This window comes from Oxyura jamaicensis, chromosome 7 (genome assembly GCF_011077185.1).
Source record: "Oxyura jamaicensis isolate SHBP4307 breed ruddy duck chromosome 7, BPBGC_Ojam_1.0, whole genome shotgun sequence".
Classification (NCBI taxonomy): Eukaryota; Metazoa; Chordata; class Aves; order Anseriformes; family Anatidae; genus Oxyura; species Oxyura jamaicensis.
Window position 1 is genome coordinate 15,770,376 of NC_048899.1, and position 27,888 is coordinate 15,798,263.

Consider the following 27,888-nt stretch of genomic DNA (forward strand, 5'->3'; position numbering starts at 1 on the left):
AGAATAGGTTAATAGAATGACTTGATTGAATGTAAATCAGGATTCTATTTTAGAAAAGTTCACATTCTTTCTCCATTTTTCTAGTGAGAGAGAAGAGGAAGAGTAACCACATCAACCATGTAAGTAAAATTCTTAGAACTGTGGTAGTTCTATGTGTACGGTCCTGCATACATACATTCTAAGTCATTCTTAGCAAGATAAAAATGAATTATCTTTGCCCATCTTTTAAAAAAACAAGCAGGCGTAGTATTACAGAGCATAGAGTGGCTGATGACAAAAGAATAATAATGTCTTTCTCTTTTATCAGTCTTAAGTGTTTCAAAACAGTAAAGAATAAAATACAAGTCAAATTGCCTATGTTGCTATTTAAAACAAATAAAACTGGATTAATTTGCGTCAGGCTGGCGGGCGGTCACTAGTGGGGTTCCTCAAGGCTCCATTTTAGGGCCGGTACTTTTCAATATTTTTATAAACGATCTGGATGTAGGAATAGAAGGTATTTTGAGCAAGTTTGCTGATGACACCAAACTTGGAGGAGTCGTGGACTCGAATGAGGGTGGAAAGGCCTTGCAGAGGGATCTGGATAGGTTGGAGAGCTGGGCGATCACCAACCGTATGAAGTTCAATAAGAGCAAGTGCTGGGTCCTGCACCTGGGACGGGGAAACCCTGGCTGCACGTACAGACTGGGCGATGAGATGCTGGAGAGCAGCCTAGAAGAGAGGGATCTGGGTGTCGTGGTAGACAGCAAGTTGAATATGAGCCAGCAGTGTGCCCTGGCAGCCAGGAGGGCCAACCGTGTCCTGGGGTGCATCAAGCACGGCATTGCTAGTAGGTCAAGGGAGGTGATTGTCCCGCTCTACTCTGCGCTGGTGCGGCCTCACCTCTAGTACTGTGTGCAGTTCTGGGCACCACAGTATAAAAAGGACATGAAACTGTTGGAGAGTGTCCAGAGGAGGGCTACGAAGATGGTGATAGGCCTGGAGGGGAAGACGTACGAAGAACGGCTGAGGTCACTGGGCCTGTTCAGCCTGGAGAAGAGGAGGCTGAGAGGAGACCTCATCACAGTCTACAACTTCCTCGTAAGGGGGTGTCAAGAGACAGGAGACCTTTTCTCCATTAACACCAGTGACAGGACCCGCGGGAACGGGGTTAAGCTGAGGCAGGGGAAATTTAGGCTTGACATCAGGAGGGGGTTCTTCACAGAGAGGGTGGTTGCACACTGGAACAGGCTCCCCAGGGAAGTTGTCACTGCACCGAGCCTGTCTGAATTTAAGAAGAGATTGGACTGTGCACTTAGTCACATGGTCTGAACTTTTGGGTAGACCTGTGCGGTGTCAAGAGTTGGACTTGATGATCCTTAAGGGTCCCTTCCAACTCAGGATATTCTATGATTCTATGAATTCCTCAGCTGAGATGACAAGTCTTAACTTACTGCTTGAATATCACCGTAAGGCTTAATGTAACAAACATTCAGCATAAAAAAGAATGATAAACAAACAGTATCATCAGCATGAACAAATAATAAGCTATTAGCTTTAAAGTTTGAAAATATGCTTTAAGCTGCTTCTGCACATATTGGACATTTAATCTTTTTTATTAATAAGTGGATAAAAAAATTGACTAGTAATGGAACGTACTAAAAGTTTAAAAATGCTGCCTAGCAGAAGTGTCTACTGATAAGTTACTAGTCAGATAATATTTCAAGTGCGTTGTATTTAATACAATTATGGGGTTGTCCGTCCCTCCTTCCTTATAATACCAGCTTTAGTCTGCCAGCACCAAGGTAAACTGTGATTGGATTGTTTTTGGCGGTAGTTTTAGACATGGCTTTTAAAAATATGGTCGCAGAAAGTAATGCATCTTGAATTGCTAGATTAAAACTCTTCTCTCGGTTATGAAGATATATCTGAGTTCAAGGAATTCTCTAAAAATGCTCTGGGAAACCTGAGTTAGTGTTACAGTAAGATAGGAAAAATTATAAAGTATAAAACCTACAGCATTAAGACAGGTGACAAAATAGAACAGTCATTTATTTCCAGATTTCAGGTGCTAACCAAGACATGACTGAAGAGAGCAAATGTTAGGGAGATATTTACTTTTTTCTAAAATATAATAAAACTCTAAAAGCAAAACTGTCTATAGAGGGAGAGATATTGGATAACTAGAATGTGTAAAGGTGTAAGATATTGTGTAAAGGAAGGGAGAAAATTATGATGGATATAATAAAAAAAAAAAAAACTAAGAAAATATTATAAGGGAAAGACAGAGACCATATCTGGCAAGAATGGAGTGAAAGAACTGAGAAAATCAGAGGACTTGGCTGCTTTAGCTGCAGCTAATTCTGCTGAAAATTGCTCATCTAAAAATATGTATATTACAAGGGATGGCTTATAAGCCAGTTTTGCACAAAGGCTTATTCTGAGCAACTTGATGGCTATGAGGTAGCTTACACACCAGGAGCAATCATCTACAAAGATCTCCTCTCAGTAGCTACTTTAGCTATAAAACTGGTATTCATTGTGGTAAACCGAAGCTTACAGAATCAATCTTTTTGAATTTATTTCCTGTTGTTTTCTTTTCCTTCTCCCAAAGGTTTCTCCAGGGCAGCTTACAAAAAAATACAGCTCATGCTCAACAATATTTATAGATGACAGCACGGTCAGTCAACCTAATCTTAGAAGCACAATAAAGTGGTAAGAGCCATTTGTTATCAATACTTAGTAACGCTGCAAAATTTATTTGGGATTTTTGTGGTGGTGTCTGTTCCAAAGGTAGTCACACACTTCAATGATGGGAGCATGGCATTGCTTATTCAAGTTGGACATGGAAGAGGTGTAGAGGTCTAGTTAATTATATGACTGCTGAAGTGGACTTCCTTTTCCTTTTTAAAAGTGTGCATTGGGGTGAGTTCCGAGTCTTCAAATTGAAAGCCAAATCAATAAACTGTAGATCTGGGAAAACTTGAAATGTGTTTTGTACAAACTTTTCCTGGAACTCCATACAACTGTTCGCTACTTGCCGGTGGTATTAGTCTGCCCTCTAGCTGTGGATAAAAGTATGTTGCTGGCTTTGGTTTTAGTTCTAGTGCCTACTTTTTCCTGGTATATTTCTTACTTTAGATGGGTGAGTTTGACGATTATTTAGTCGTCTTGGTTCTCCAGTGGAAATGGCTGTTTTAGCTATTCCGGATAACACAGAGACACTTCTTTTCTCATAGACTATTCCAGATGAGAAGTGCTTGAAGGGAAAGGAAGGTATAACAGCTTCAGGCCCAGAAAGCTTTACTGTCTTAACAGTTTAGTAGAGTTTGGAAATATCTAAGATGATTTTTTGCTTTCAAATTTGGTTTCAAACAAAGGTATCCAACATTTTATGTATCTTTTTGTAAAGAAGAACTAATGTAAAAGATAGTGCTCGTGCAGTTTTGAAGTGGTGTACAGTTGGCAATAGATCAGCGCTTGTCCATGATGATTTCCTGTGATGGCAGTATTCCTGTTGTCACTGTGAATATTTGAAATTTGGTTGCAGTAAATGAGTGTCAACACTGGCATTATTTATTTTGCTATTTTTAAAAAATACATCCTAAATTAGACAGACAGAGATACAAAGTTGAAACATAAGCAGAGTATATGCAACATCAAATAGAACATGTCATATTTTAGTTATGAATAGTCCACATTTTCAATAAATGTTACCTAATCAGACAATGAAGGTATGTATTTAAAATCCAGCATAATATTTCTTTCAAGGCACAAATATCTCTACATCAAATGTAAAAGTAGCTTGGCTAGCAAATCTGATTTAACTAGTTTCTCTTCAGGCAGGTAAGGATCAGAAATGGGGTAATGGGTATTCAGGAATGTGGGAGGATGCTAATAGATAATGGATTCTGAACATTTTGCCCTGAACAACAAGATAATAATCTGCACAGGATATGCTACAATGTGCTTTGTTAAAACTGTATTTTTCTTTCTCTTTTTTTTTTTTAGTGTAACATTAGCAATATTCTACCACATAAAGAACAGGTGAGTGTGCTCTTTTCTTTCTTTCCTTCCTTTTTTTTTTTTTTTTTTTTGAGCCGGGGATATGGTCTTGGTCACTTCAGTAACACCTAGTTATAAGAGTTGAAAAAATCTGGTAACTTCATGGTGTGTCTTCTTCCTCTTTGTACCCCTTTTTGAGCTGATATGGAAAGGTCCATAATACACCTATCCAATGACACATGCTTCAAACAAAGCATAAAAAGTCAAAACAGAGGGAGTGAGGAAAATACATGTAACTCATCATGCATCAGCCTTTGGACTTGGGTTAGCTTTTTCTGAATACAGAGGTACAGATTAGTTTTGATATGTAAAGGAACACACAGTCCCACGTACAAATAACCCTTGCCATTATAGCTAATTACAGCATATGCTTCAAAATTGCAGCTGTCTTTTTTGAAATAATGCTAATCAATGACATGGTTTCACATTTGTTTCACATTTTAATGAAGTGTATTAAGCATAATATGAACTATAGTTTCTGTATTTGGAAATTCAATTTGACTTGCTGGTGAGAACGTGGATAACTATTCACTGTTTAGCTTGTTAAATATTCAGTTGTAAGATCTTACCATGAAATGCTTTGCAAAAATGCAATATAACTTCATGCATTGTTCTAGGAAAAGATGAACTATAAAATATGTTCCTTTATTCTTTAATGAATAATACGTTTTAGTGGAACATAGCATTACCAATTAAGTCTCATTGTTAAAACATAGATTTTTACTTTGTAGAGATTCAGACAGATCATTGGATATTTTTGATGAAAAATCTCATCCTCTCACAGTAAGTGTAGCTTTTTTTGATCCTCTGAATGTGTATTAAAATACATTTTTTTGAAAAATCTTGTTCTATAGAATTAATTAAAAATGTTTCAGCTCCAGGTCAGAAGCAAATTGATGTTAAGTTATATCTTTATACATAAAATACAGTGCAGATGGTGTCTGCTGGATTTCTGATATCAGCAAGATCATGAACAGAAACTAGTCTTTCTGAATATTACAATGTACGTTTGGTTTTCTCTGCATTATCTGAATCTACGTAAAGCAAGCACATGCTGATTCATATGTTTCATATCAGAGCTGTCTTGTCTGACTCCTTTCTTTTTCCTCTTTTAACACTACTTTAGTTAAGTCTTAATTTATTTGTGAAGACACAGTAGGTATGTGCCTAATCTTTTAAGGTTGGAAACAGGAGTATTTAATGCATGAAGCATCACACAAAGTAGGAGACAGTAATTCTCATCTTAAATGGCAAAAATTTAAAGCCAGTATGTTTAATGCTGCTCGCACTAACATCTAGGAACATTCAGTATGTGATTTCAACATAAACGGTTCTGGTATACCTCTTTACACAATCTTTAAGATGCAAAACCTCATAGTACAGGCTAGCTCAAGACTTGTGTGTGCTTTTCATGTCCAGTTTGAGCTTTGACTGTCCTGTAGAACTGTTTACTCTATTTTCTCTCACCTGAAATAAATTCAGCAAAGCTTTAGTGTCTAAAAATTCAGTTCGCTCTGTGACTTAGCAGAGTGAGTGCAGCTTAATTTAGCTCACATATTTGGCTTGTTAACAATCAGTTGTTTTTAAAAAAAATAATGTTTCAAGTTTTGTTAGAGGTTCATCCATAAACAGAACCCATTGTGCTGGGAATTATATACTTTAGTAAACATAACTCTTGACTCAATCAAAATAATGAATTTCAGAGAAGAGCTATATAGATTTCTTGTATGAAATGTGCCACTTCAAGAGAAATATCTGGTCCAAAACTATTTTAAGTGCCTCAATCAGTTGATTCATATTGAGAATGATTTATGTAAGATGAACTCCATCCACTTCATCAGACAATTTTTTTCTTTTTTTAGCAATCTGACATCTTTTGATCCACTCGTATAGCTCACCTTCTAATTAGTGAGTAGGAATAGAGAAAAATCATTGTATCCTTCAGGGAACACTTAAAGGTTTCTTCTATCCTAGTGCAGTACACAGACAGAAATGTAGTGTAAAGGCTCTATGTCATACTTTTGAGGGGAAAGATATAAATTACTTCTTAATGTCTTTAGCAATAGGGTTTGGGGCCTAGTATCTATGGTTCCTTGAAAGATTAACTGGAATAATTTTTTGCACATCTTGTCCTCTAAAGATTCAGTTACAAGGAAGTCCAAATCCAGATAACTGTCCAGGCTATCCTGTCCTTCATTACAAAAGTAATAAACTGCAAGTTACCAGCATCACATGGCTCAATCACTAATACTGGTCTTAGACTTTTCCTCCTCAGTTCCAGCAAAAACATGTTTCCATGTGGTTTTGTAATGCGCATACTGACATCTTCTGGATGGCTCCATTTGCTATTCTGCATGGTGCTTTTGCGTTTCAGTAAATTTAGCATCATCTTCACTTGTCTCTTTTTTTTTCCACAAGTTTTTAGGTACAAGATCACTAACTGACTGTTGTGATCCCACCTCAGAAATCTTTATTTTTGGGAAGCTGGTGTTGCTCAGGAACAGCTTTGTTCTTTGGAACCACATGCTTCTAGTATTTCCTTGACTATTTAGCATGTTGTGTCCTTCATCTGGGAGGACCTTAACATCCTCAGCAGAAAGGAAATGTGGAAGATCACAGATGCAAGTTACAGAACTGTGAGTGTAGCTGGGAATAGGTACATTGGGAAATGAACAATAGGTTCATTGGGAAATTTTGTATCAGTAAATTAAAGGCTATACTTGCAAGTACATTCCCATTGGAGAGAACTAGTGTTCTTGTGAGATCCTCGTTTTTTTTAATTGTGCAGACCCTTTGAATTGGCTTAGAAATTTGGCTGGATGTAGGAAAAAGAATCTTCTTACTACTTAAGCACTGGCTTATGAGATCTTGCCTCCTTCTCTTTGCTGGTGAAGGGGGAGAGAGCAGACAATTCTAATGGCACCGCTTTGGATCCTCTCAGAGGCAAAAGAGGGAAATATATGTGCTGAACACTTGTGGTTCTCTTCTATCCATGAGAACTTGTCTGTGATCGACAGTATGTTTTTTTTGAATAGTAAGCTCCAATGGTAGTGCCAGGATCTATTGCTGCATGCTGGTTAGTTTTCCAGAGTAATGCTCAGTTATTTGGATAGCATGTCTTTCTATCTCTTTGCTCCCTGACAAAAAGCCTCTATGCTGACTGTTGGTTCTGTAGACAAATGATAGAAGCAAAAAGTTTTAATACATGTGAACTTGAACTCAGCCTCAGCCACACAGGAAACTATGCAAGGGGGATTCTGCCCATGTTATTCATAATGTTGGTTAGTGGTGTATTAGAAGACTGTGTAAATATTATAACACTAACTTACCTCTTCCTCTTACTTGACACTGTTATCTGGCTATTTTAAACTACAAAGCCACATGAAAATACTTGCTTCTTTGCTTATGACTACTTATACAACATAAAGCAGCTGTGCTGTTCTCACCTGGTTCTGTATTGCACTATACATCTAACTTGGACTACAGGTACCAGTCTTGCAGAATAAATGTGCCAAGTTGGACTTCTTCAACACTCGTTTTAGGATTGTTTTCACAGACTTAATTATTTATAAGCTTTTCTTCTCTGTGTGTAGAAACCACTTAACATCATGTCGCAGTTAAATCTAGCTGTTCATTAGCTTTCTGAAATTTCTCAAGAACAAGTCTGATGAAGACAATGTAAGCTACCATCCAGTTCTGCCTGTGATTGAATCATTGAAATGTGTTCTTAAGCTTTTCCTCAGCTGCAAAGGGGATCGTGTGAACTTAATCTTGCTTTTTGAAAAGTCAGTGTTTCCCTTGTGTGTATACACCTGTGATTTTCTTACTGGGAGAAACTTTCAGGGTTTTCTTTTTAACCTTTCTTTAGTCTGTAAAAAAAAGTTCCATGTACAATAGTAAGCTCCTCTAATAATGACACTAGTTCATGTTCTTTCCCATTAGTCTTACAGATCAAAGAAGTGTTGACAACATAGATCTTATCAGCTAAAGCTATTGCTATTTTTTTGTTTTGTTTGCTTTGATTGTAATACTCATATTATTGCAAGTCTATTTATTTCTTTCAGTATATGGTCTTGTTCTAGGTCTTTGTGACATCAGCATGGTTGTATAAGCTTCTGTTTGGTGAGAAGAAATAACTGTGTGTGGCTGTTCTTTACAGTTTGTAAAACAAACTTTGAGTAATTCAAAGGACTTTATTTCAGCGGGAAGAAGTTCCAGATGACTACTACAAGCATGACCCTGATCACAAGCACATCTACCGGTTTGTTCGGACACTTTTCAGTGCTGCACAACTGACAGCTGAATGTGCAATAGTGACATTGGTAAGAAATGCCTGATTACTGAAATTTAAGCTTTTAGAATACTTCTGTCCCGTCAGTGAGTGAACTGGGCTGAACCACGATGTGAATAGTTACAGTACCTCATGAAACCATGTTAATTATGAAGACCCTATACAAACGAGTTCATTGGGAAAGATTTCTAAGTAGTCACAGAAGTGATTAATTTAAAAGGAACTTAACCTTTCCTGCTTATAAATATGTAATGCTTAATTACTTGTCCAATAAAACATTTTGTTTATTTCAGAATACGTAACTCAGTGAAGAAGCTTGAAAAGGGCAGATAACATGGGATAATATAAACAGCAGGGTATACCAAGATAAGATGCAAAGACATCTTTTATTTCAGTGGTATGGATACAAGAGCAGGAGATTTGACTTCATATTAACAAGAACAGTGCACAAATAACACGCCCTAAGGGGTTAAGGATCAATACCGCAGGAATTTCATGAGATGAACTTTCTCATTATGATGTCCTTCAGTCATTGCCACCTCTCTATCTGCCCCCTTTTTCTATTATTTTTTTGGACCTTTTTCCCCATGTGATGTGGACATACTTGGATCTTAAGAATACTTGTAAAGGAAAGTAATTTCATTACAGGTATTTGCTTTCCAAAAGAGAGATGGGATTAAGAAAAATTATGATACTGATGATTTTCTTTATGCACGCATTTATTTATGTATACATGTGTGCATATACACATGTATACTGTATATATGCAGTATATATACTGCATGTATACATGTGTGAATATATATGCACACGTGCACACATATGCAGGTATATACATGTAAGTATGTAAAGGGGAAGAAAAAACACAGCCTATGTAATCACAGCATTAGAAGATCTCTTACACTCTGCACTTTGTTGCATACTAGACTTCGGTCTTCATTGTGGCTTCTGACTGCTAAACAATTTGAAAGGAGAACATAAAAGAACTGTCACCAAAAGACAATGTGGCAGTTAAGTAGACTCAGCTTGAAGGGCTCTATTTAGTAAGTAAATAAGCTAATTAAAAGGGCTATATAGTTAGAGCTATTGAAACGCTGAGAGTAGTTTGAGGTTTTTGCTTTTCCAAAGATATACAAACAACTTGACAGAATAAGATGATAAATAACCCCAGGCAATCTAGCCAGCTGAAATTTTTAACAAAAAATTGAGTTGTTTTTTAAAGTGGACTTTACCACTAGGTGGCTCTGTTATTATAGGAACACTTTTAGTTCACTTGAAGGCTCCAAGCAAAGGATGGGAAGAAAGCATAAGGAGATCCTGGTAATAGATATTGACTCTGCCATTGGACCTATACAACAGGGTCCTGCACCCACCAGGTTTAGGAAATGCAACATCAAAAACAATCTATATTCAAATTATAGTGTGTGTGTGTATATATATATATTTAATATTATATATAATATTCAAATTTCAAAGTGCTGGTTATTTAGTACATAGACCATTACAGGAGTGTTAAATAGTAGAAAACTTTTAAGGAAGGCATTGCTCCAATATCTTGGGGCTAATTTGAAATTGCATAGGAACAATGAGTAAAATATGTTAACATACCTTTGAACTTGGATATCTCACTATCTAGCAGTTGGTGATGTAGATGAAAGTGGAGGTGACGTTGTTGTATGTGAAGAAATGAAGTCTGTTCCTTAGAGGATAAAGTAGAAATAGTACTATGTCTTTTGTTGTGAAGAGATATCAATTAATGCATTGTTGTCCAATGGCTATAGATCACAATGCAAGTTTTAGTACTTCCTGTTAAGCTGCAAGTGCTGAACCTTAACCATGATAAAAGGCTAGAGTGGTGTTGAGTGATTTACTATTCCAGGTAGGCCCTAATGGGCCCTGTCAGTGACTGACTGAAAGAACTCCTAGCAGTGTTTCACTATACCAGGAGTACTTGCTGCTCAGAACTGATTCTTCAGTATCTTTATTTTATACCTTGGTGGTCCAGTTCACATTCTTTCAATAAAGAAACAAACCTGTAACTCTTGAAAGTTGGGATTCTAAAGTGTAAGTAGTTACCCACCAATACTTATTTTTATACGCTTAGTTGTAATGGGATAAAATGTATTTGTGTATTTGATCAGTCAAGCATGCTAGTCAGAACTCAGCTCTAGATCTTAATTACATATGTAAAACTTTTTTTTTTTTTTTTTTTTTTTTAATATATAGGTTTATTTGGAAAGGCTTTTAACCTATGCAGAGATTGACATCTGCCCTAGTAACTGGAAGAGGATAGTCTTAGGAGCTATTCTGCTGGCTTCTAAAGTCTGGGATGATCAGGCTGTTTGGAATGTGGATTATTGCCAAATATTGAAGGACATTACTGTTGAGGACATGTAAGTTGCAAGGTTTGACTAATCTGTGCTTTCAGAATGGTAATTTTTGTGACTGTGCCTTACTGAAAAAATGTCTCTCTGGTGCTATGATGCATAACTGGTGTCAGGCCTCATTCCCTTTTTTAACCTAGGAAACTTGGATTAACCTTCCTTTGAGACAAATCTGTTTTATTGTTTCTGACTACTGGGCTGAGTAGCTTCAAAATTGGTTTTCTTTTAAACTTTTTCCACCAGTGGTGAGCCATGGGACTGGCTGTTTTGCATTGGTGTAACTTAAAAGTGCCCTATTTTAATTTTTACCAATAGTATTTTTTTATTTTTTTTTGGGGGGGGAACTGCTAGAACTAAACTTGTTCCTTGCCTTTTCTATTTTAGAATTTGAAAAATTGCAAGGTAAGTTGTCACTTGCGACTTAGGCATCGGCTAGATGTAGGAGCAAATATTTAAGTATTTCAAGGTGGCAGACAGGTGTCATTTCTATTGGTATCTATGGTTGTGTGTGTTGCATCCAGCTGCTGCTACAGGTCGTCGTCTTTTGGATGAATTCATAAACTTGACCACATTGCTGAGAACAAATTTCTCAGTCTTACTACTTGTTTATGTAAAGCTGTTTCTTTTATATGTTATTGTCTCAGACACTGGATCATTTTTTCAAAAATTTTGAATCCACTCTCTTTTCCTGCAGTATTCAGCTTTAAGCCCTGCAATTTCAGAGGATGTTCATCCTTGTGGCTGTGGGCCCACACTACAGGCTGGAGGTGTGTTTATGTGAAGCAGATTTGGCCCATAAGATTTTGTTAAATTCCTTCTTGCGAAGCTCTCTCTGAGAGCTTTGAGATCAACACTTTTTTAATTCTTCTAGCCAACCTCCTCCTGCATTTTTTTTATCATGGTGGTAGAAATCCTAGAAAACTAGCTTAGTATCACGCTTTCTGGCTTTAATAAACTCTGAAATGCTCTGTCCATTTTTGAGTTTCATCATGCTGTTGTGCTGTGACTGCATCCAGACCTAGATAGTAAAGTCAGTTCTAGCACAAGAGAAGACTGAGTTGGTAGCAGTTCGTACACAGCACTGGTAGGCTACTTAACTTAGATACTCTGTTCTTGCCCAAAACTCTCTTCCCTAGATTCAGCATAGAGCTAACATTTAAAATACAGTAAGTAAATATATATCTAGGATAAATTCCTTTAGTAGGAGGAATATCCAGTTTTGTTGCTTTTTTGGGGGGAGGGGGGGTAGGAGATATTTAAAAATAGGGGAGTTTACTTGAACAAAGCAGTTCTTGTGTTTCAAATTATTTTGTTTTGCAAATATCAACAGCAAACATAGTATCTTGTTTTATGCATACCCCTTGCTTGAGAGTTCTTTGTCTCCAAAAGCAGGGCTGTGCCAGCCTGCTTTCTGGAAAGCATAATTAGTGATTTTATACAATGTACATCTTCACTCAACCTGGCTCAGAGAGCCATCTGAGGAACATACTTGAAGCATTGCTGCAAATAACTCTGAGATGGCTGAAGTGGGGTCAGCAATGCTAGGAGTGCTGGAGTATACATCTTGCTCTTTTTGATGTCCCTTCTTCTAGCCCTATTTGGGACAAATCAAATTGATAGCACTGAAAATACCTGTAACAAGCAGGATGTTTATTCTCTATTGCCAGTGCTGGGTCTCCTGAAATTGTCGGTACTTACATTTTCAAAGCAGTGATGGTGCTAGAGGAAAAAAAAAAGTCAGAATTTAGGCTTTTTTTTCCTCCCCAATTTGAAGATGGGAATTTTGCAATCTCATTTGAAATTATTTGGACCTTTGAATTTAGGTATGGGCAGAAACTGTACAACCCCTTTCTGATAGTGGCCAGGGGTGTCCAGCTAGGCTCTGTTGATGTAGCTGGGCGGAGTTCACTGCTTCTGGACTGGGCAACATCACCACAATCAAGACCTTGGAAAAGTGCTTAGACTAGTCAGCAAAACTGAGTTTTAAGCTTATAACACCACCTTATTTAAACTAGCCACCTGATGGTGAGCGGTAGTTATTTTGAGTACAAGCATTTCTGAGAGAAAGCTGACAAAAGATTCTGGGCACGGTTGCATTCTAATGTTGGAGATGGTTGATGATGCTGTCAGGGGGGTGTGTGTGTGTGTGTGTGTTTGGTGGTACGAGAATCACCCCATACTCCAGAAGCTCCTGAACTACAGGTCACTTGAAGACTCTACTAGGTGGGTCATTCCTGTTGCAGTAAAGATCTGTCTACAGGGACTGGTAGCAAGTTTTGTTTGTGAATTTTCCTCTTTACTTGAAATATCTAGAATGGACTTACTAACTTAATGCATACTCTTGTTTAGCCACTGCAAGTCAAGCCTGGGATTTACAACAGTCTGAAACTGGCAAAAGGATTTATATCAGTTGCAGGTCAACCAACTTGCATGCATGTGCATCTGTGTATGTACGCATCCATACATACACACAAGCCATGGGATTAAAGGCAGGGTAGGTGCAGCTCATCCTCACCGAACACACTCCTTGCTGCTTAAAGACACTTGTTCTACAGCCTCACCTCACAATTCTCTGCTAGCAGCGAGCTGTGGTCAGAGAAACTACTTGTGTATTAAAGTTCGCTCTTGTAAGATCAAATCTGGAGCCCTGCATTCAACTCTGAGGCCCTCAGCACAAGAAGGATATGGACATATTGGAATGAACCAAGAGGAGGGCCACGAGGGTGATCAGAGGGCTGGAGCACCTCTCTTATGGAGACGGGCTGAGGAAGCTGGGGTTGTTAAGCCCCAACAGAAAAGAAGCCCTCAAGGAGACATTACAGCAGTGGCATTCTACCTAAGGAAGTAACTACAGGAAAGGTAGAGGAAAATCATTTGTCAGGGAGTGGAGTGATAGGGCAAGGGGGAATGATTTTAAACTAAAAGAGGAGATATTTAGATTAGATATTACAAAGAAATTCTTCAGTCAGAGGGTGGTGAGACACTGGCACGGGTTGCCCAGAGAAGCTGTGGATGCCCCATCCCTGGAGGTGTTCAAGGCCAGGCTGGATGAGGCTTTGGGCAACTTGGTCTGGTGGGAGGTATCCCTGTCCATGGCAGTGGGACTGGAATGAGATGATCTTTAATGTACTTTTCAACCAAAACTATATTCATGATTCTGTGATTTTTTCTAAAGAATGTATGCTACTGGCCTCATGAGTCACAGATGAATTAATTTGCCTTAGCTTCCTTCCACTCAAGATAGATAAAGTGCTCATCTTCTTTTTTTTTTTCCTACCACAAACCCTTTCTCCTTTGACCAAAGCAAAGTTTGTGTTTGTTTTTAACTGAAAATGTCTTTTTTTGGTTGTGGTGGATTTTTTGTTCGTTTGTTTTTGTTGTTTTGTTTTGGCTTGTTTTGGTTTTGCTTGCTTACTTCTAGTGGGGGAAAAAAATCAAAGGAAATTAAACTGATATTTGGAAGTCATCCTTTGTCAAAACTTGCTTGCTTTGATGAGAGTGAATCCATAATCACTGAAAAATTAACAGTGCAGCTGCTATTCTTGCTGTGATTGCTTGTTAAGGGGACACATGCTGTTCATTCTTTCGGCTACATATATTTGTAAATAAGGCACAGAAAACACATGGGCATTATGCTTTCCCAGGTTTTAAACCACTATTAATAGTCTTGTTAATCCAATGAAGAATTGTATTTTTATACAATTAAAATGTATTAGTGTAGTGAGTACAAAAGGGGCAGTGAAGAGCATTTATTCACAGGGTAAATCAAGCTCTGATCAGCTGATCATCAAAACATTATCTGATTTACATTTCTATAGGCTTATGACCATATGAACAGGAAATTAATTTTGGCACTAGGTTCAATGGTGCTCAAGTCCACTGTGCTAGAAACAAGCACAAAGCTGCTATTGATATTGAGACCCAGCATCCAATACAGGACACAACCTGGATGATTCCTTCATTTATTTCTTCCCTGACAGGTAAAACATCAATTTTAAAAGCTCCCAGAAAGCGAGAACAGCCTTGGCACTGAATTTGTGCAGCGTATCTCCTGGTGTATTTACACTTGACTTACACAGTTGCTGCATCCTATAGATAAAGGTCTGTTACTAGTAGGAACAGTTGCCGTGATTTAGTGTTGAACTGAATTGCTTGGTTTGGGTACCACCTAGTTCTCCCAGGTTGATTTATTTAAAATAAGTTTTTCCTCTGTAGAACATCTGATTTACTTGACCACAGTACAGTAGCTGAAACAGCCTTTTTTATGTCACAGCTCTTTCCCCCCTTTCCTCCAAATATTTTGCCCAGTGAAAATAGACGAGTGAGTAAAAACTGGACAGTGCCCTTTGACACAGTACTTTGTTATCCTGCCTAATGCTATTGAGGAGAAAATTCCTTCTCCCACCTAATGCTGCTTATTTATTTATTTATTGGAGATGAATCCATGTTGCTTGAAGAGGCTTTTTTCTGTGAGATAATAGCAGCAGCTCTTCATAGATCCATTTGTTGCCGTGGTGATCTGCCTACTCCTTTTGTTAGTCCGCCTCTACTTCAATAAACCCCCTTCCTGTTATCAGCCTGGTGAAAATGTCTGCAAGTTCTTCAGAGCTAATAAACAGCATACATCATTCCTTTCATCTGATCACTATAGTGTGGGGCCGTACAAGAGAGTGAGAATGGCGCATGAATTGTACAGCTGCACTAATGGAACTCTGAAGAATGAGCCTCCTGGTCAGCCGAGCGAGTGCACGACAGGGCACTACCTTTCTCTCTTAGCTGAAGGTGCCAGGACTCAAAAGCTGCACCTTGTTTTGAGCACCAGTGAATGAACTGTCTCTTGAAACTAATAATGCAGGCCTCTCGATGACTATGTCAAAGTTACTGGTTTTAAAAACTAGCTTGAGGTCTCTTCAGAATTTTCTACCAGCTGAAACAATCTTTTTTTCCTTTGTTTTCTGCCTCCTAGGAATGAGATGGAAAGACACTTCTTGGAGCTACTGCAGTTTAATATCAATGTTCCTGCCAGTGTTTACGCCAAATACTACTTCGATCTCCGCTCCCTAGCAGATGACAATAACCTGAGCTTTCTGCTGGAGCCTCTTAGTAAAGAGAGAGCACAGAAACTGGAGGTAATGGTCTGAGGTTGGCTGAGCAGGGGACTGTGTGTGTGTGTAGCAAGAGCATCTGTTGCTAATCATATTAAGTGGCAGTTAGAAAAACTAAAAAGCTTTTAGATTAGTGTATTACAGGCTAATTTAACCCCTTTATAACTACAGTTAGCGCTTATAAAACCATGCCTAGGCTAAACTAGTATCCTGAGGAAAGGAACGGAACAGAGATCATGGAAGTCTAGCAGATCACTAACAAAATGGATTTTTGGAACCATAGTTCATCTAGGCTATGGAAGATTGAAAGGATTAGTGTCATATGTAATAGATTGTCTGTCCATCCCTGGTCACAGTCAGTATTCCAAGCACCTAGAGACAGTCACAATTGGACCTTTCTAAATACTACCAGCTGAAGGTTTCCCACTGCACAGCTGCTTTTAGATTTAGAGGGAGTACTCTTACTGCTCTCATGGTTTAATAAACCATTTGTTAGGGGGACAGCTGCAGAAATAGTATGTTTCTTTTCTCAATCTTTAGAACCTCACATTTCCAAAGAAATGTTGCTTCAAGACAAACTTTTGGAATAGCTGCTTTTTAGGAATACTTCAGCACGTCCAGAGGAGTATAAATATAGATTATTGACCCTTTTTGCTAAATGGAGAAGGCTGCCCTGCTACAAGTCCCCACAGCATTCCTTCATATGAAGGCTTGTTTTAAAGACCTTTTGCAGTGTCACACTTTATTCTTTCTTGGTGAATATATATAAGATACTCTGAAAATATCTAAACTACCTGGGTTCCCAGGCAAAATTTCTTGTTGGATCAGTGCTACCTTTCATCTGTCCAGGTTTAATTGATGACTGTGCATGTTGTTTTGCTGACCTTTCAACAAAGGCATTAATGCAGGTCCTGTGTACACTGATACCATAACCCCTTTCAAAAAGGGGTGTGCTATGATATCCTTGGCTTATATTGTTCTATTGTCCACCCCCAGTAATTCTGCCAAGTGCCAGGTTTTTTTTATTTCATCCCAAAGTCGTTGAACTTTGGGAATAAGTGTGATCCCTCCTGGTCCTTTGGAATGATAGGTATGATATGTCTACAAATTCCTCTTTTTAAAGTTAAGCAATGCAGCTCTTCTGCTTTGTCTCACCCTTGTTACTTGCACTTTAAGCTAACACTGTCACTAATTGTAAATGTGGTTGTAGGGCAGTTCATATTCCACAGGAAATTGTTTACTGAACTGCTCAGTGCCTATGGCATAAGTGGATGATTTACAGATTGTGAGCCTGTTTTGTTTCTTCTTTGCTAGCATTTGGGAGCTTGGTATTTAAAACCAGAGTAATTTTCAGTATGGTGTGTGATTTGCCATAACACACCTACTAACACACATAGGGCATTTTGATTTCTAATTCTGAAACGCGGTAAATATTTAAACCGTTTGCTAAACTTCTTTTTAATCCTACTTTTCTGTTAGAAGCACATGAGAAGCTGATAGGAGCCCTTATGAAGCAGTGAATTAGTATTCCAGGGACTGAAAACTGATTTACAACATGTGGGTGACTGGGGCTAAATATGTCAACACAGGTTGCCTTATGATTGATGTGCTAGCATTAGAACAGGATGGAGAGTCTGTCTGGTCTTGCACTGGGAGCTCATACAACCAGTGTCTCAAAGAATGCCACTCTTGAGCCAAATGCATGCCTCCAGAAGGTCGGCAGAAATAAATGTAAATAATTATTTTAAAATACACTTAAGAGTTTATTCATGCTCAGAGTGCTTTTCACCTTTTGAACTTCCAGAACACTTGGCTGTGCTGAATGGGTTCTGCCTTAAAGGGAAGGTGTAGGCTCGTAGCTTATTGCAGGACTCTGAAAGTTCATCTGGTGATAGGTGGTAAATAATTAATGGAAGTAAATGTTCAGGACTGAAATTCAGTTCAGTCTTTTATTACTGGTATCCTTGCTTGTTTGCATTGATCATGTCTGAAAGCTTCAATCAGAAATAGACTTTACGGGGAGGATACACGTTATTTTCTGGACAATTGTGTTTAGAATTGAAATAATGTGACTTGATACTAGAGAAGCTGCATCGGAATAAAAGCTGCTTGACTAGCTAAATAGCAGAGCAGAGGTAAGCCAGTAAGTGGCTGAAAAAGCCGTTAAATATTAAGTTGTCCACACATGCTGATATTTAATAGCTGTATTAGTGCCATGGCTATTGCTGTGCCATTGAGCAGTGGGCTGCCCTCCATTCTTGACCCGATCACATGAGTGATCTTCGGAAGAGCAGCTGGGAGACGAAGGTGTAGAGAAAGTAAAGGCAAAACTAGAGGTCCTAGTACAGCTTTGTTTTCACTGAGTGGCCAAGGGCAAAGTACTTCAGGAAGTGCAGAAACCATTTTAGCTTGAGCCTTTTCTCTCATAAATGAGAAAATTTTGCTATCTGCATTTTTGTGCTGTTAAAAACCTAAACACCAGACCTAACTACTGGGTGCTCTTCTGTACATAACTTGCACAAACTTGTAAGTCTGAAATGAATCCAAGTTTGCCATTAGGTAATGAGACTGGCACATGAATGAAGATACTCAGATATGGAAACCACTCACCTTCTTAATGTCTTAATTCCAGATGGATAGGATTCTCGTTAGCATGGGGAGAGACCCTCTTAATATTTTTCCCTCCAAAGTAGTTCTCATTTACTGTCATTCTTGGTTTTTAAAAACAAAAAAAAAAAAAAAAAAAAAAGAGTAGTGTCACAGCTACAGGGTGCCTGCTGTGTTGGTATGACACTTGTAAAAGCTTCCTTGAAATGTTCCAGTTTTTCTAATGTGTACTTTTCTTTTTCTTTCTGAACATGATACCCAGGCTATCTCCCGGCTGTGTGAAGATAAATACAAAGACTTGTCAAAAGCTGCTATGAGACGATCTTTCAGTGCTGATAATTTAGTTGGTATCCGCCGTTCTAATGCCATCCTCTCCTGAGGAGAGAGAAAGGTGCAGCACCATGAACCAGCATCCATATCAATTGGAGGAATACCACCACTCCATGCACACAAGCCAGCGGTGATGGTGTCTTCCAGCAAAAGGAGGAGAGGAGGGGCAAAATTAGCCAAGGGAGCCCAGAGCTTGAGGAGTATACTTGGTGCAAAAGTCAAGACCTTTATCAAATCAACTCTCTCCTCCTTTTAATTTATCCAGAGGTGCAAAAACAAACTTCTCTCCATCTTTTCCCCACAGATGTTTGCTTACTATGTAGGCCTATAGCTGTGAACTCTTGAGGTTTTTAATAATAAGTAGTTTTAAATTTTAGAATTTAAACACTAACCACATGACTATAGTTACAATGTTCTTCCCTCCTCTCCCCTGTCATCTAGAGTCTCACTGCATTTGTATTTCAGGCCAATGCAGTGTTAACAAAAACAAAACAGAACATGGGACTCTAAAGTATAAAGCCACTCTGGAGCTGAAAACAATAGCATAGACATGTGTTGATGGTTTTTCCCTGGTTTGGCTACTAAAAGCTGCTATTATTGGTGATCTGTTCGTAACCAAGAAGCTGCACAGCAGGAAGGAATCCCAGCTCTGCACCAACTTCACTCCAGTAGACATTGTCAAAAGACTTTGAATGTTTTGACTGGGGGCAGAGAGATGGTTTTATGTATTGTTAAAATATATAGGGTCCATGCTGCATTTCTTGTGAATTATGGTGCTTCTCTCATTTTGTAATACTTATTATTGCTCCGGAAGAGACGCAATCTGTATATTTCTCTGAGGCATTGAATGAGAAAGTTGGTCTGGAAACATCATCACCATCCCAAACAGTGTAGCAATGCAGTGGTGAATGGCATGTGTGCAGCACTGCTTCTCGAGTTCTACTGCAGATCTCTTGTGCTATATACAGTGGAGTTCCTAAAGCTGATATTGTGCATCCATCTGGCTCTCCTTGAGTATTTGTTTCTTGGGAGGGTTTTACATTCATAATGAGACAGTAATGAGTTTGAGAATCCTAGACTACCTAACAGGGTAGATTTAAAAAAAAAAAAAAAAAAAAAAGTTCAACTGATAATTGTCAAAAATATTTCTTTAAAACCTTTTTTTCCCCAAAGTGAATTTTATCTTGCGCAAATGTTCTTGAGGCTTGGGTTTTGTTCTGAGACTTTGGAATGGGACCTCACTTTCAGGCTCTGAACCTGAACTCTAAACAGGATAAGTATTATTAGACTCTTCCTGTTACAAGTCTTTGTGATATCTTCCCTTCTTGGATCCAAATAGATTCTAGGCAGTTTGTCCTAGGAGCAGATCTCCCTCCAAATGGCATGGTTTCTGTGCACTTCCTCTTCCAGCCAAGGTCCAGAAACTTACACTGAATAGCAAGTCCATACACTTTTGAGAGTGGGGGTGTCTGAGTGCAATAATCAGTTTGGCTGCACTCAACTGTTAAAATGATGCATAAAGTCTTTTGTGGTATGCAAATATGCCAGCCCCTGGCTCTCAAATCCATGGAACTTGGCACTTCAGGTATTGATCACAATTCAATTTTGAAAATACTGCTACATCTTCAGGTGGTTTTCCTTTCTCATGTTTGTATTAAAAGAAAAGCTAATAAACTCTATTTTAATTAAAGATAAAGGTAAATTGTGTGTTCTGTACAGTTGTCTGATTTCATTCCCCTCACAAGTATTTGGTGCTATGCAGTTTCTTTCAAGTTACGGAAAAAGGGGGCGGGGGATCAGCGGTGTGCGTTAGGGCCTTCCCCTTTCCCTGTATCAGCACCTTGTGTTCATTTTACTGCAGTTACTTGTGAACGTCTCTGGAGCCAGCAGCAGAGGTCATTTGGCAACTTCGAGCTGCTTGGTCTGCAGCATCGGGCAGGGCCCTGGCAGCCAGCTTCCGCTGAAGGAGTGGCAGGAGCCTTATGTGGCTGCCCAGCTATTCCCCTGCGTCGCTTCCACTTGGAATCGGACTTGGGCTGCTCCAGTTAACTAATCACTGACAGTTTCTTTGCACATAAATGACTTTAAGTAGGGTGAATCTGTCTGGAGGTGATTTTATGTTTTTAAGTCCTCCCTTGAGGAGTGCTAAATTGGAAGCTATGAGTGACCAACTCCTGGATTGACTTGTGACCTAATTGCTAATGAGCTTTTCTTTCCTTAGCACTGCCAGGTGCCCTCAACTTTGTGAGGTCAGTCTGGATTCACTTCACTGTGGGTTGGCACATGGTTTTTGCAGATACAGCCATTCAGCTCCAAGGTGCACAGCAGCAACTCGTGGCAGGCCTTTACCTTTTTGCCAAAGGAGATGAAGGCTCTTCCTGCTGATCTGGCTGGCAGGTAAATGACAACTCAAGCTGACAGCTGCTTCTGTATTCTGTCTTCCAGGAGACTGCTGCTCCTAACTTAATTTTGTCTAGAGCCTTAACTGGCTCCAGTTTTTCTGTAGCTTAGCCCAGAGCACTTAGTCAATAGGATTTTGATCTGTTCAGCAGATGCTAAATAGAGCTCGACTACAACGTGACCTCTTAAGAGAGTGAAAACAGCAATTCCCTTTAACATTTCACATTCTAGTCTATCTGAAAGAAAGCCTGAAAAACAAACTTACAGCATTTCTTAAGTAACCAATAAAAAGTAAAACTTACAGAGCACATTTGAGGGGAAGGACAGTTTCAGAGAAAATTCTGTTTAGGTGGGTCTGCTGTGAGCTGAACAGGAGACACCCTGTAACTTCTGCTATTCTTAATGTGTTGGCGGTTCTGTTCTTACAAAGGCAAAATAAAAATTGGAATCATAGTAGAATTAAAGTGAATGTTACCTACCTCTGCTCCCTCTGTTCAGCTACAGGAATGATGTATCTTGTGACAGGAATGCTTGTTTCTTGCTACCCAGCATCTGAACAATATTTAATCTGTGGTGAGCTAACCTCTGGCTGCATTCAGTTCCAGGGTAGTACTCCTCAAATGGTAGGAAAATAGTTTGCTTAGACAGTAGCTACATCATGACCCATCAAGAATAATACAAGCATTGTGTGTTTGTCATCCGTATGGGGAGTAAATCACTCTTTCTGGGCTACATCTGTCCCTTGGGATTCAGCGGGCCCCTAACTTTGTGTATGGAGACTGTATTTTGTTTCTAAGGGAATTTTATGAGAACTACTTCAGTGTGGGTTTGGCAGTTAAGAGGACAGGCACTTCAGGGATGGAATAAATGTCAAGAACATTGCTTCTGAATAAGAATATAGGCATCAAGACTAACCTGAGCAAGCAGAAGAGGCCACAAGAGCAATTGAGGTAAGAGCTTGCACAGTGGGGCTGGCAGCCATGTGTGGGCAGCCTGCCCTGTTCAGAGCTCAGCGCTGGGAGGGCTGCTGCCCTGTCCTGAGCTGCTGTTTCCCACAGTGCAATAGTGCAGCAGCATTGCTTAGGCCTGACTTTCCCATAACGTTCTCTGGGAAAAAGGCAAACGTACCAAATGCACTGTGTGACACTACAGAAGTGAATATAAGTGCACTGCTGAATATAAGTACACCTCCCCTTCCCCCCCAAGTTGAATAGCTAAGGGACGTACATGGCTGACCATGAGTTTGTTTGCCATAGGAGTAGAAGTCTCAGGCTCCATTTGTGGACGGGCATTTCTAGGAGAAACCACCACATTGCGTACTGCTCCTGTGATACAAAAACCCCATTTGTGAGGACACATGCTCCCTGTGCTGTCAGATACTGTCATTCCCCATACCACCACGTAAGTGAACTTTTGCTGCATTTGTACTGTTCAACTCCAAAGGAAGCCAGCAACTGCCTCAAGGGTAGCCTGAATTTTCCAAATGGGGCATGGAGCATGCACATGTGACACAGCACTGTCAGGGTGGGCTGCGTGCTGCCATGCAGGAGCAGAGTCCTGCAGGTGGCTCACAAACAGCTGCCTGCAGTAATGGCCCTTCCCTTGCTCGAAAACACTGTCTCAAGGTGGCAGTGGATGGCAGCTCTGCCAAACCTCTATTTACTGAAGAACTGAGGACATGAAGGCTTCCTGAGATGCAAAGGTGGTAACGCTGCTGCCAAGGGGGTGTTACTTCCAGAGGCAAGGTGGTGGGTGTCTTCAGCTCCTCGCTCAGTCAGCCTCTGACTATTCTGGCTGTACCTGAGCACAGGGTGGGGAGCAGATCACCAGCATGGCGGAATCAGGTGAGTCAGGCTGTGCTGTCGGCTCTCCGTCAGTTTTATCGCTGGGCGCTGGAATGCTGCTTCCAGGTAAGAGATCCTATCTGGTGGGACCCGTGTGTGCCTACACACCTAACTAGATAGCAGAGTCCTGCACGATTAGTCACAGCGCAGCCAGCTTAACCCCTTGCTGTCCTTGTGGAGTGCTCTTCCCAACACAGGAGAATGCACAGCAGATGGCAACACGGACACTTAAATTGGCAGGCAACATCCTACTTGGCTACGAGCTGTCATCTGTTTGGCCTGGTACGTACCAAAGGGCAACTCTTCAGCACCTGATCTCAGTGCGGGGTGAGGGACTGATACTGAGCAAACTGCAGAACACCAATAAAAGTTGATCGTTAACCCTCTGCCACCGGTGAGGTATGACCTTGGACCGTCATGGAAATGCTGTCAGTGAGGCTGTGGGCACCTGTTGCCAGCACAACAGCCTGAGGCCCAGAGTACAGTTGGGCTGCTGCCGCCAGGTTGGGACTCACCGCGCCTTTATGGGTGCCTCCACTCCAGCACTGCGGGTGTGTGACAGCCTCATGCCGAGGGCAGAGCTGCGTGGGGTTCAGCACGCCTAGCAAGTGAGTCTTGCACCGTGCCAGTGCAGTTGCCTCACAAGTCCCACACCATCCCTGCTGATAGGAAATCGACACAGCCTTCCAGCACACTCCTCCTCCTTCCCCACAGTAAGGTTTTGTGGTAATTATCAGTCTAGCAGAAGCAAAGAAAACAACACACTTTTTTTTTTTCCTCATAAATAACTAATCTCTATACTTCTCTTTGAATAAAATTTCTTCAGCTTTTCACAAAATATAATACAGTTATTTTAACAAAATTTAACAACATCAGTAACTGAAGATGCAAAACCAAGATGTAAATTATCTACACCACATAGGGCATAAGACAATGTTCTTCCCCTCCTGCTTGTAATTTGGTGCTGAGAAGCTAGGTTCAAATACAAGTTTACTATATTAACCTGCCCTTAGTCTTGCATTTTTCAACAGACAACAGTTTGCAGCTAACCTTGAATTTTTCTCTTAAAAAAAAAAAAAAAAAAAAAATTTACATAGTCAATTACACTTTTAAAAAACAAAACAAAACACAACCTTTGACATGTTTTTGTTCTTGTATTGCATGGTGTGTGTTTAGCTGTATCTACAAAAGGCACTATAGAAAGAGACAAGTCCAGTGAGGCGTGGATTGGATCAGGTTAGAATTATTTAATGCCCCGGATTACAACATGAGCCTACCCACAGCATCTCTGCACCTGACCTGCCCCACTGCTGAGAACACACCTGTCCCAAACCCGTATCAAAGTTCACTACGGCTCCTGTATGTACAAAACAGCCTATAATACAACTATTTACAGTTTGTAACAGAACATGGTGCAATTCTGTCCAAGCTGAAGTACTGCAACACGCTGGAGCAAGCCAGCCCTCTGTCGCAAGAGTGCTGATACCTGCATCTAAAGTTTCCGCAGAGTGCTCCGGCCCTGTGCCACCAGCTGCTCTCTGCAGTGCCGCAGGGACACGCATGCAGTGTCTTGGCAGTGCCTTTATCAGTAGATGTGCCATTTGAGTGGCCCCTCGCTTCCCGGGCTTTGGTTTTAAAATGAGGCGGAAAGCTCCTTGACTTAAGTGGTCCGAGGGTGTCAAGAACAACCTCAGACCTGTGCAGTCCCACAGAGCAAAGCCAGCTGCTTTTCTCCTGTGCTCAAGTGGCCAGGTCACAGTGCCATGCTTGAAGGAGGGCAAAAAGAACTCGAGTAATCACTGGGAGGTTACGTACATGACTGCTGTTTAGGGCAGGGGGAAAAGAATCAACAATCCCTCAGGTGCTTTCACGGGAAGCTGAAGCCAGCCGCAGCCACCTCTCATCCCCTGCTGCCACTGGAGCTCCCCCAGCCTCGCTGCTGTTCAGTGAGGTTGACACAGGGCCCCTCAGCGTCCTACTTACTGAAGCCCTGCCGCCACGGTGGCTTAATGCCACGCACTGCTTCTGTCAGTGCCCTCCTCCTGCCAAACCAGGGAAGCGAAAAAGGCTTGTGGAGCTGGGGGGAAAGGAGTACGAGTGCTCTGCTGAGCTTTCCTAAATTAACTGGTAACTCCTGAACCTGTCTCTATCTCTGACAGAGGTATAGCTTTCAAAAAAGCAGCAAGAAGAGGTGAAACCAGCTGGCTGCTAGAAGACCCAGCTGTTTCCCAAGACAGACAGATGACTGGCTGTCTTGGAAAACCCCCATGCACGTACAACCCGGTTCAGAAACACAACCGCCCTGGCATGGCCGGCTCTGCCACGCTCAGCCACTGCGCTGCGTGCCCGGACGGGCAGGCAGGGTGCTGGGGCCCCCGCCTCAGCCCAGGCAGCCTGCACAGCGCCAGGGAGACACCAGAGGCGCGGAGCAGTGCCCACCCTTCCCACAGCACCGGAGATGGAGTGGCCCCAGCCCTGCCCATGAAGCCGGCACGCACTTGTGCAGGGAAAGGGAACTTGGGCTCACCTGGCCCCGGCTGCGTGGCAGCAAGCCGGGCCCTGCCCCTGCCCATCCCCGAGGCCAGGTGACAGGTCCTCACTGAGCCCTGTTCTACCACCAGCTGTGCAACCCCCAGCCTGTGCAGCACCCTCCCTCCCTCCCTCTCCTCCTGAGATGAAGCCCTGCTCCCATCCTGCTGCCCGAGCCCCGCACTGGGGCCCCCAGCCCTCTCTGCCATGACACAGCTGTGCCCGGAAATGCAGGCGCAGCAGGGCAGGGGTCAGCCCCCCTCTCCCCCCCAGCCAGCTCTCCTGGCTGCAGCAAGTGGCTCAGTGCCAGTGCCAACCATCACCTGGGCATAGGGGCCACTGCCAGCCCTGCCCGCTCCAGCTCTGCCCCGCGCCCTGGTACCAGCACAACCTGCCCTGAGGCCACACGGCTACCTGCCCCTGCCCAGGGCTGTGGCTGCTCCGTGCCCCATGGGCACACGCACTTGGTCCTGGGCAGCTCCACTGCGGCGGGGCTGGCGACACAGGGGTGGCTGTGCCACCACTCCCTCTTCTGTGGCACGGGGTCTTTGCAACCCTCTGTGGCTGGGGTCACCGAGGCTCCCTCCGGTCACACGTGGGACAGTGGGACCTGCTTGTGGTAGGAGGCCATGCTGGGCAGCACCGTCCTGCCTGCCAGCGCCGGGCTGGCCTCGCTGTATGCAGCAGCACCCGCGGGCTTCCTGGGCCGGCAGCAGCGGGCTGTGAAGCGCCTCCAAGACTCAAGCGTTTTGCCAGACCAGATCCAGACGCCAGAGGTGATGCCCACCACAAGGCACATGAAGTACTTGAGCATGAAGACAGCGTAGTCAGGCTTGGGGCGGTGGGTGTCCCCTGGGCAGGAGCAGTTCTGCGCCCGCTCCCACGCCTCACGGTTGTGCTGCTCATAGATGTAGCAGGCGATGACGATGGTAGCGGGCACGGTATAGAGTACAGTGAAGATGCCGATACGGATCATCAGCTTCTCCAGCTTGTCGGTCTTGGTGCCACCCTGCTTGATCACGCTGCGGATGCGGAACAGTGAGATGAAGCCAGCCAGCAGGAAGAGGCTGCCAGTGAACAGATAAACCACCAGCGGCGCCAGCACGAAGCCCCGCAGGTTCTCCAGGCTCTGGTTGCCCACATAGCAAACCCCAGCCACTGGATCACCATCCACAGAGCTGAGTGCCAGCACAGCTATGGACTTGGCGCTGGGGATGAGCCAGGCGGCCAGGTGGAAGTACTGCGCGTAGCTAGCGATGGCCTCGTTGCCCCACTTCATGCCGGCAGCCAGGAACCAGGTGAGGGACAGGATGACCCACCAGATGGAGCTAGCCATGCCGAAGAAGTAGAGGAGAAGGAAGACCACAGTGCAGAGTGCGGGGCCCGTGGTCTCGTAGTGGATGTGGTGGTGCTCTGGGTTGCAAGCCACGTTGGCGTGCCCTGCCACCAGCCGCACGATGTAGCCCACAGAGACAAAGAGGTAGCATGCGGAGAGGAAGATGATGGGGCGCTCAGGGTACTTGAAACGCTCCATGTCAATGAGGAAGGTGGCCACGGTGGTGGAGGTGGACAGGAAGCAGAGGATGGACCAAAGACCAATCCAGAAGGTGGCGAAGGTCTTCTCGTCCTGGGTGAAGTAGGGCTGGTAGCATGGCATGGCGCAGTTGGCCACCTGCCCGGTCCTTACACGGTTGTACAGCGGATGGGACTCCTTCGAGATAGGGATCAGCGGCGCTTTGCACTTGCAAGTCTGCCCGCACTCTGTCCCCGCGGGGCGCTGCCCACCGAGCGGCGTCAGGTTTTTGGCTGCGTCCTTGGCTGGGCGCGTGGGCTTCCCGAAGAAAGGCGGCAAGGTGGTGGCTTCCGTGTGGTTGTAGCCCATGCAGAGCACCTCGGTGTCCCCCAGCACCGGCAGGCTGTCGCAGCTCATCCTCTCGGGCCAGGCGAAGCCGTACTGCTGCATGATGGGCGAGCAGCCGGCCTTGGCCCGCTCGCAGACGGAGCGGCAGGGGGGCAGCGGCTTGGTGTAGTCAGGCAGGCAGATGGGGGTGTACATGCTGCAGAGGAAGAAGCGCAGGTCCGGGGAGCACTGGATCTCCACCAGCGGCCAGAACTGGTGCACCTCCAGCCCGGCCTCGTCCTGCGTGTCGTGGTTGAACTGGTTGGGCATGTAGGTGAGGTTGTAGCCGATGCCCTTGCACATCGGCACCGTGATCTCCTGGCACACCAGCGCCTTGGAAGCGGCGCGCCCCGCCGCCGGCAGCCCCAGCAGCAGCGGCAGCCCCAGCAGCAGCGGCGCCGGCAGAGCCCGGCCGCCCATCGCCGCCGCGCGCCCTACCGCCGCCGCATGCCCC

General features: G+C 42.6%; 3 protein-coding genes across 6 annotated transcripts in view; 1 reads left to right on the forward strand and 2 right to left on the reverse strand.

Moving 5' to 3' along the window:
* CCNYL1 (cyclin Y like 1) overlaps positions 1 to 20,451 on the forward strand; it is a 43,308-nt gene extending 22,857 nt beyond the window's left edge. For all 3 annotated transcript variants that reach the window (XM_035332366.1, XM_035332367.1, XM_035332368.1), the window contains exons 4-11: positions 85 to 119; positions 2,594 to 2,694; positions 3,991 to 4,026; positions 4,776 to 4,827; positions 8,247 to 8,366; positions 10,562 to 10,728; positions 15,686 to 15,848; positions 18,694 to 20,451. In XM_035332366.1, the coding sequence (XP_035188257.1) occupies positions 85 to 119; positions 2,594 to 2,694; positions 3,991 to 4,026; positions 4,776 to 4,827; positions 8,247 to 8,366; positions 10,562 to 10,728; positions 15,686 to 15,848; positions 18,694 to 18,810 (791 nt within the window). In that variant the 3' untranslated portion in view covers positions 18,811 to 20,451. The remainder of the gene's footprint in view (positions 1 to 84; positions 120 to 2,593; positions 2,695 to 3,990; positions 4,027 to 4,775; positions 4,828 to 8,246; positions 8,367 to 10,561; positions 10,729 to 15,685; positions 15,849 to 18,693) is intronic.
* PLEKHM3 (pleckstrin homology domain containing M3) overlaps positions 19,891 to 27,888 on the reverse strand; it is a 119,060-nt gene continuing 111,062 nt past the window's right edge. Inside the window, exons 10-11 of one of the 2 annotated variants that reach the window (XR_004752607.1) lie at positions 22,077 to 22,268; positions 19,891 to 21,776 (exon numbers count right to left, since the gene is read on the reverse strand). The gene's annotated coding sequence lies outside the window, so the exon portion shown is untranslated. Of the gene's footprint in view, positions 22,269 to 27,888 lie in introns of both variants that reach the window. The other variant, XR_004752606.1, reaches the window with a different exon arrangement.
* On the reverse strand, positions 24,094 to 27,882 carry FZD5 (frizzled class receptor 5). Its single transcript, XM_035332365.1, has one exon. The coding sequence runs from the start codon at positions 27,852 to 27,854 to the stop codon at positions 26,124 to 26,126; it is 1,731 nt and encodes a 576-aa protein (XP_035188256.1). The 5' UTR covers positions 27,855 to 27,882; the 3' UTR covers positions 24,094 to 26,123.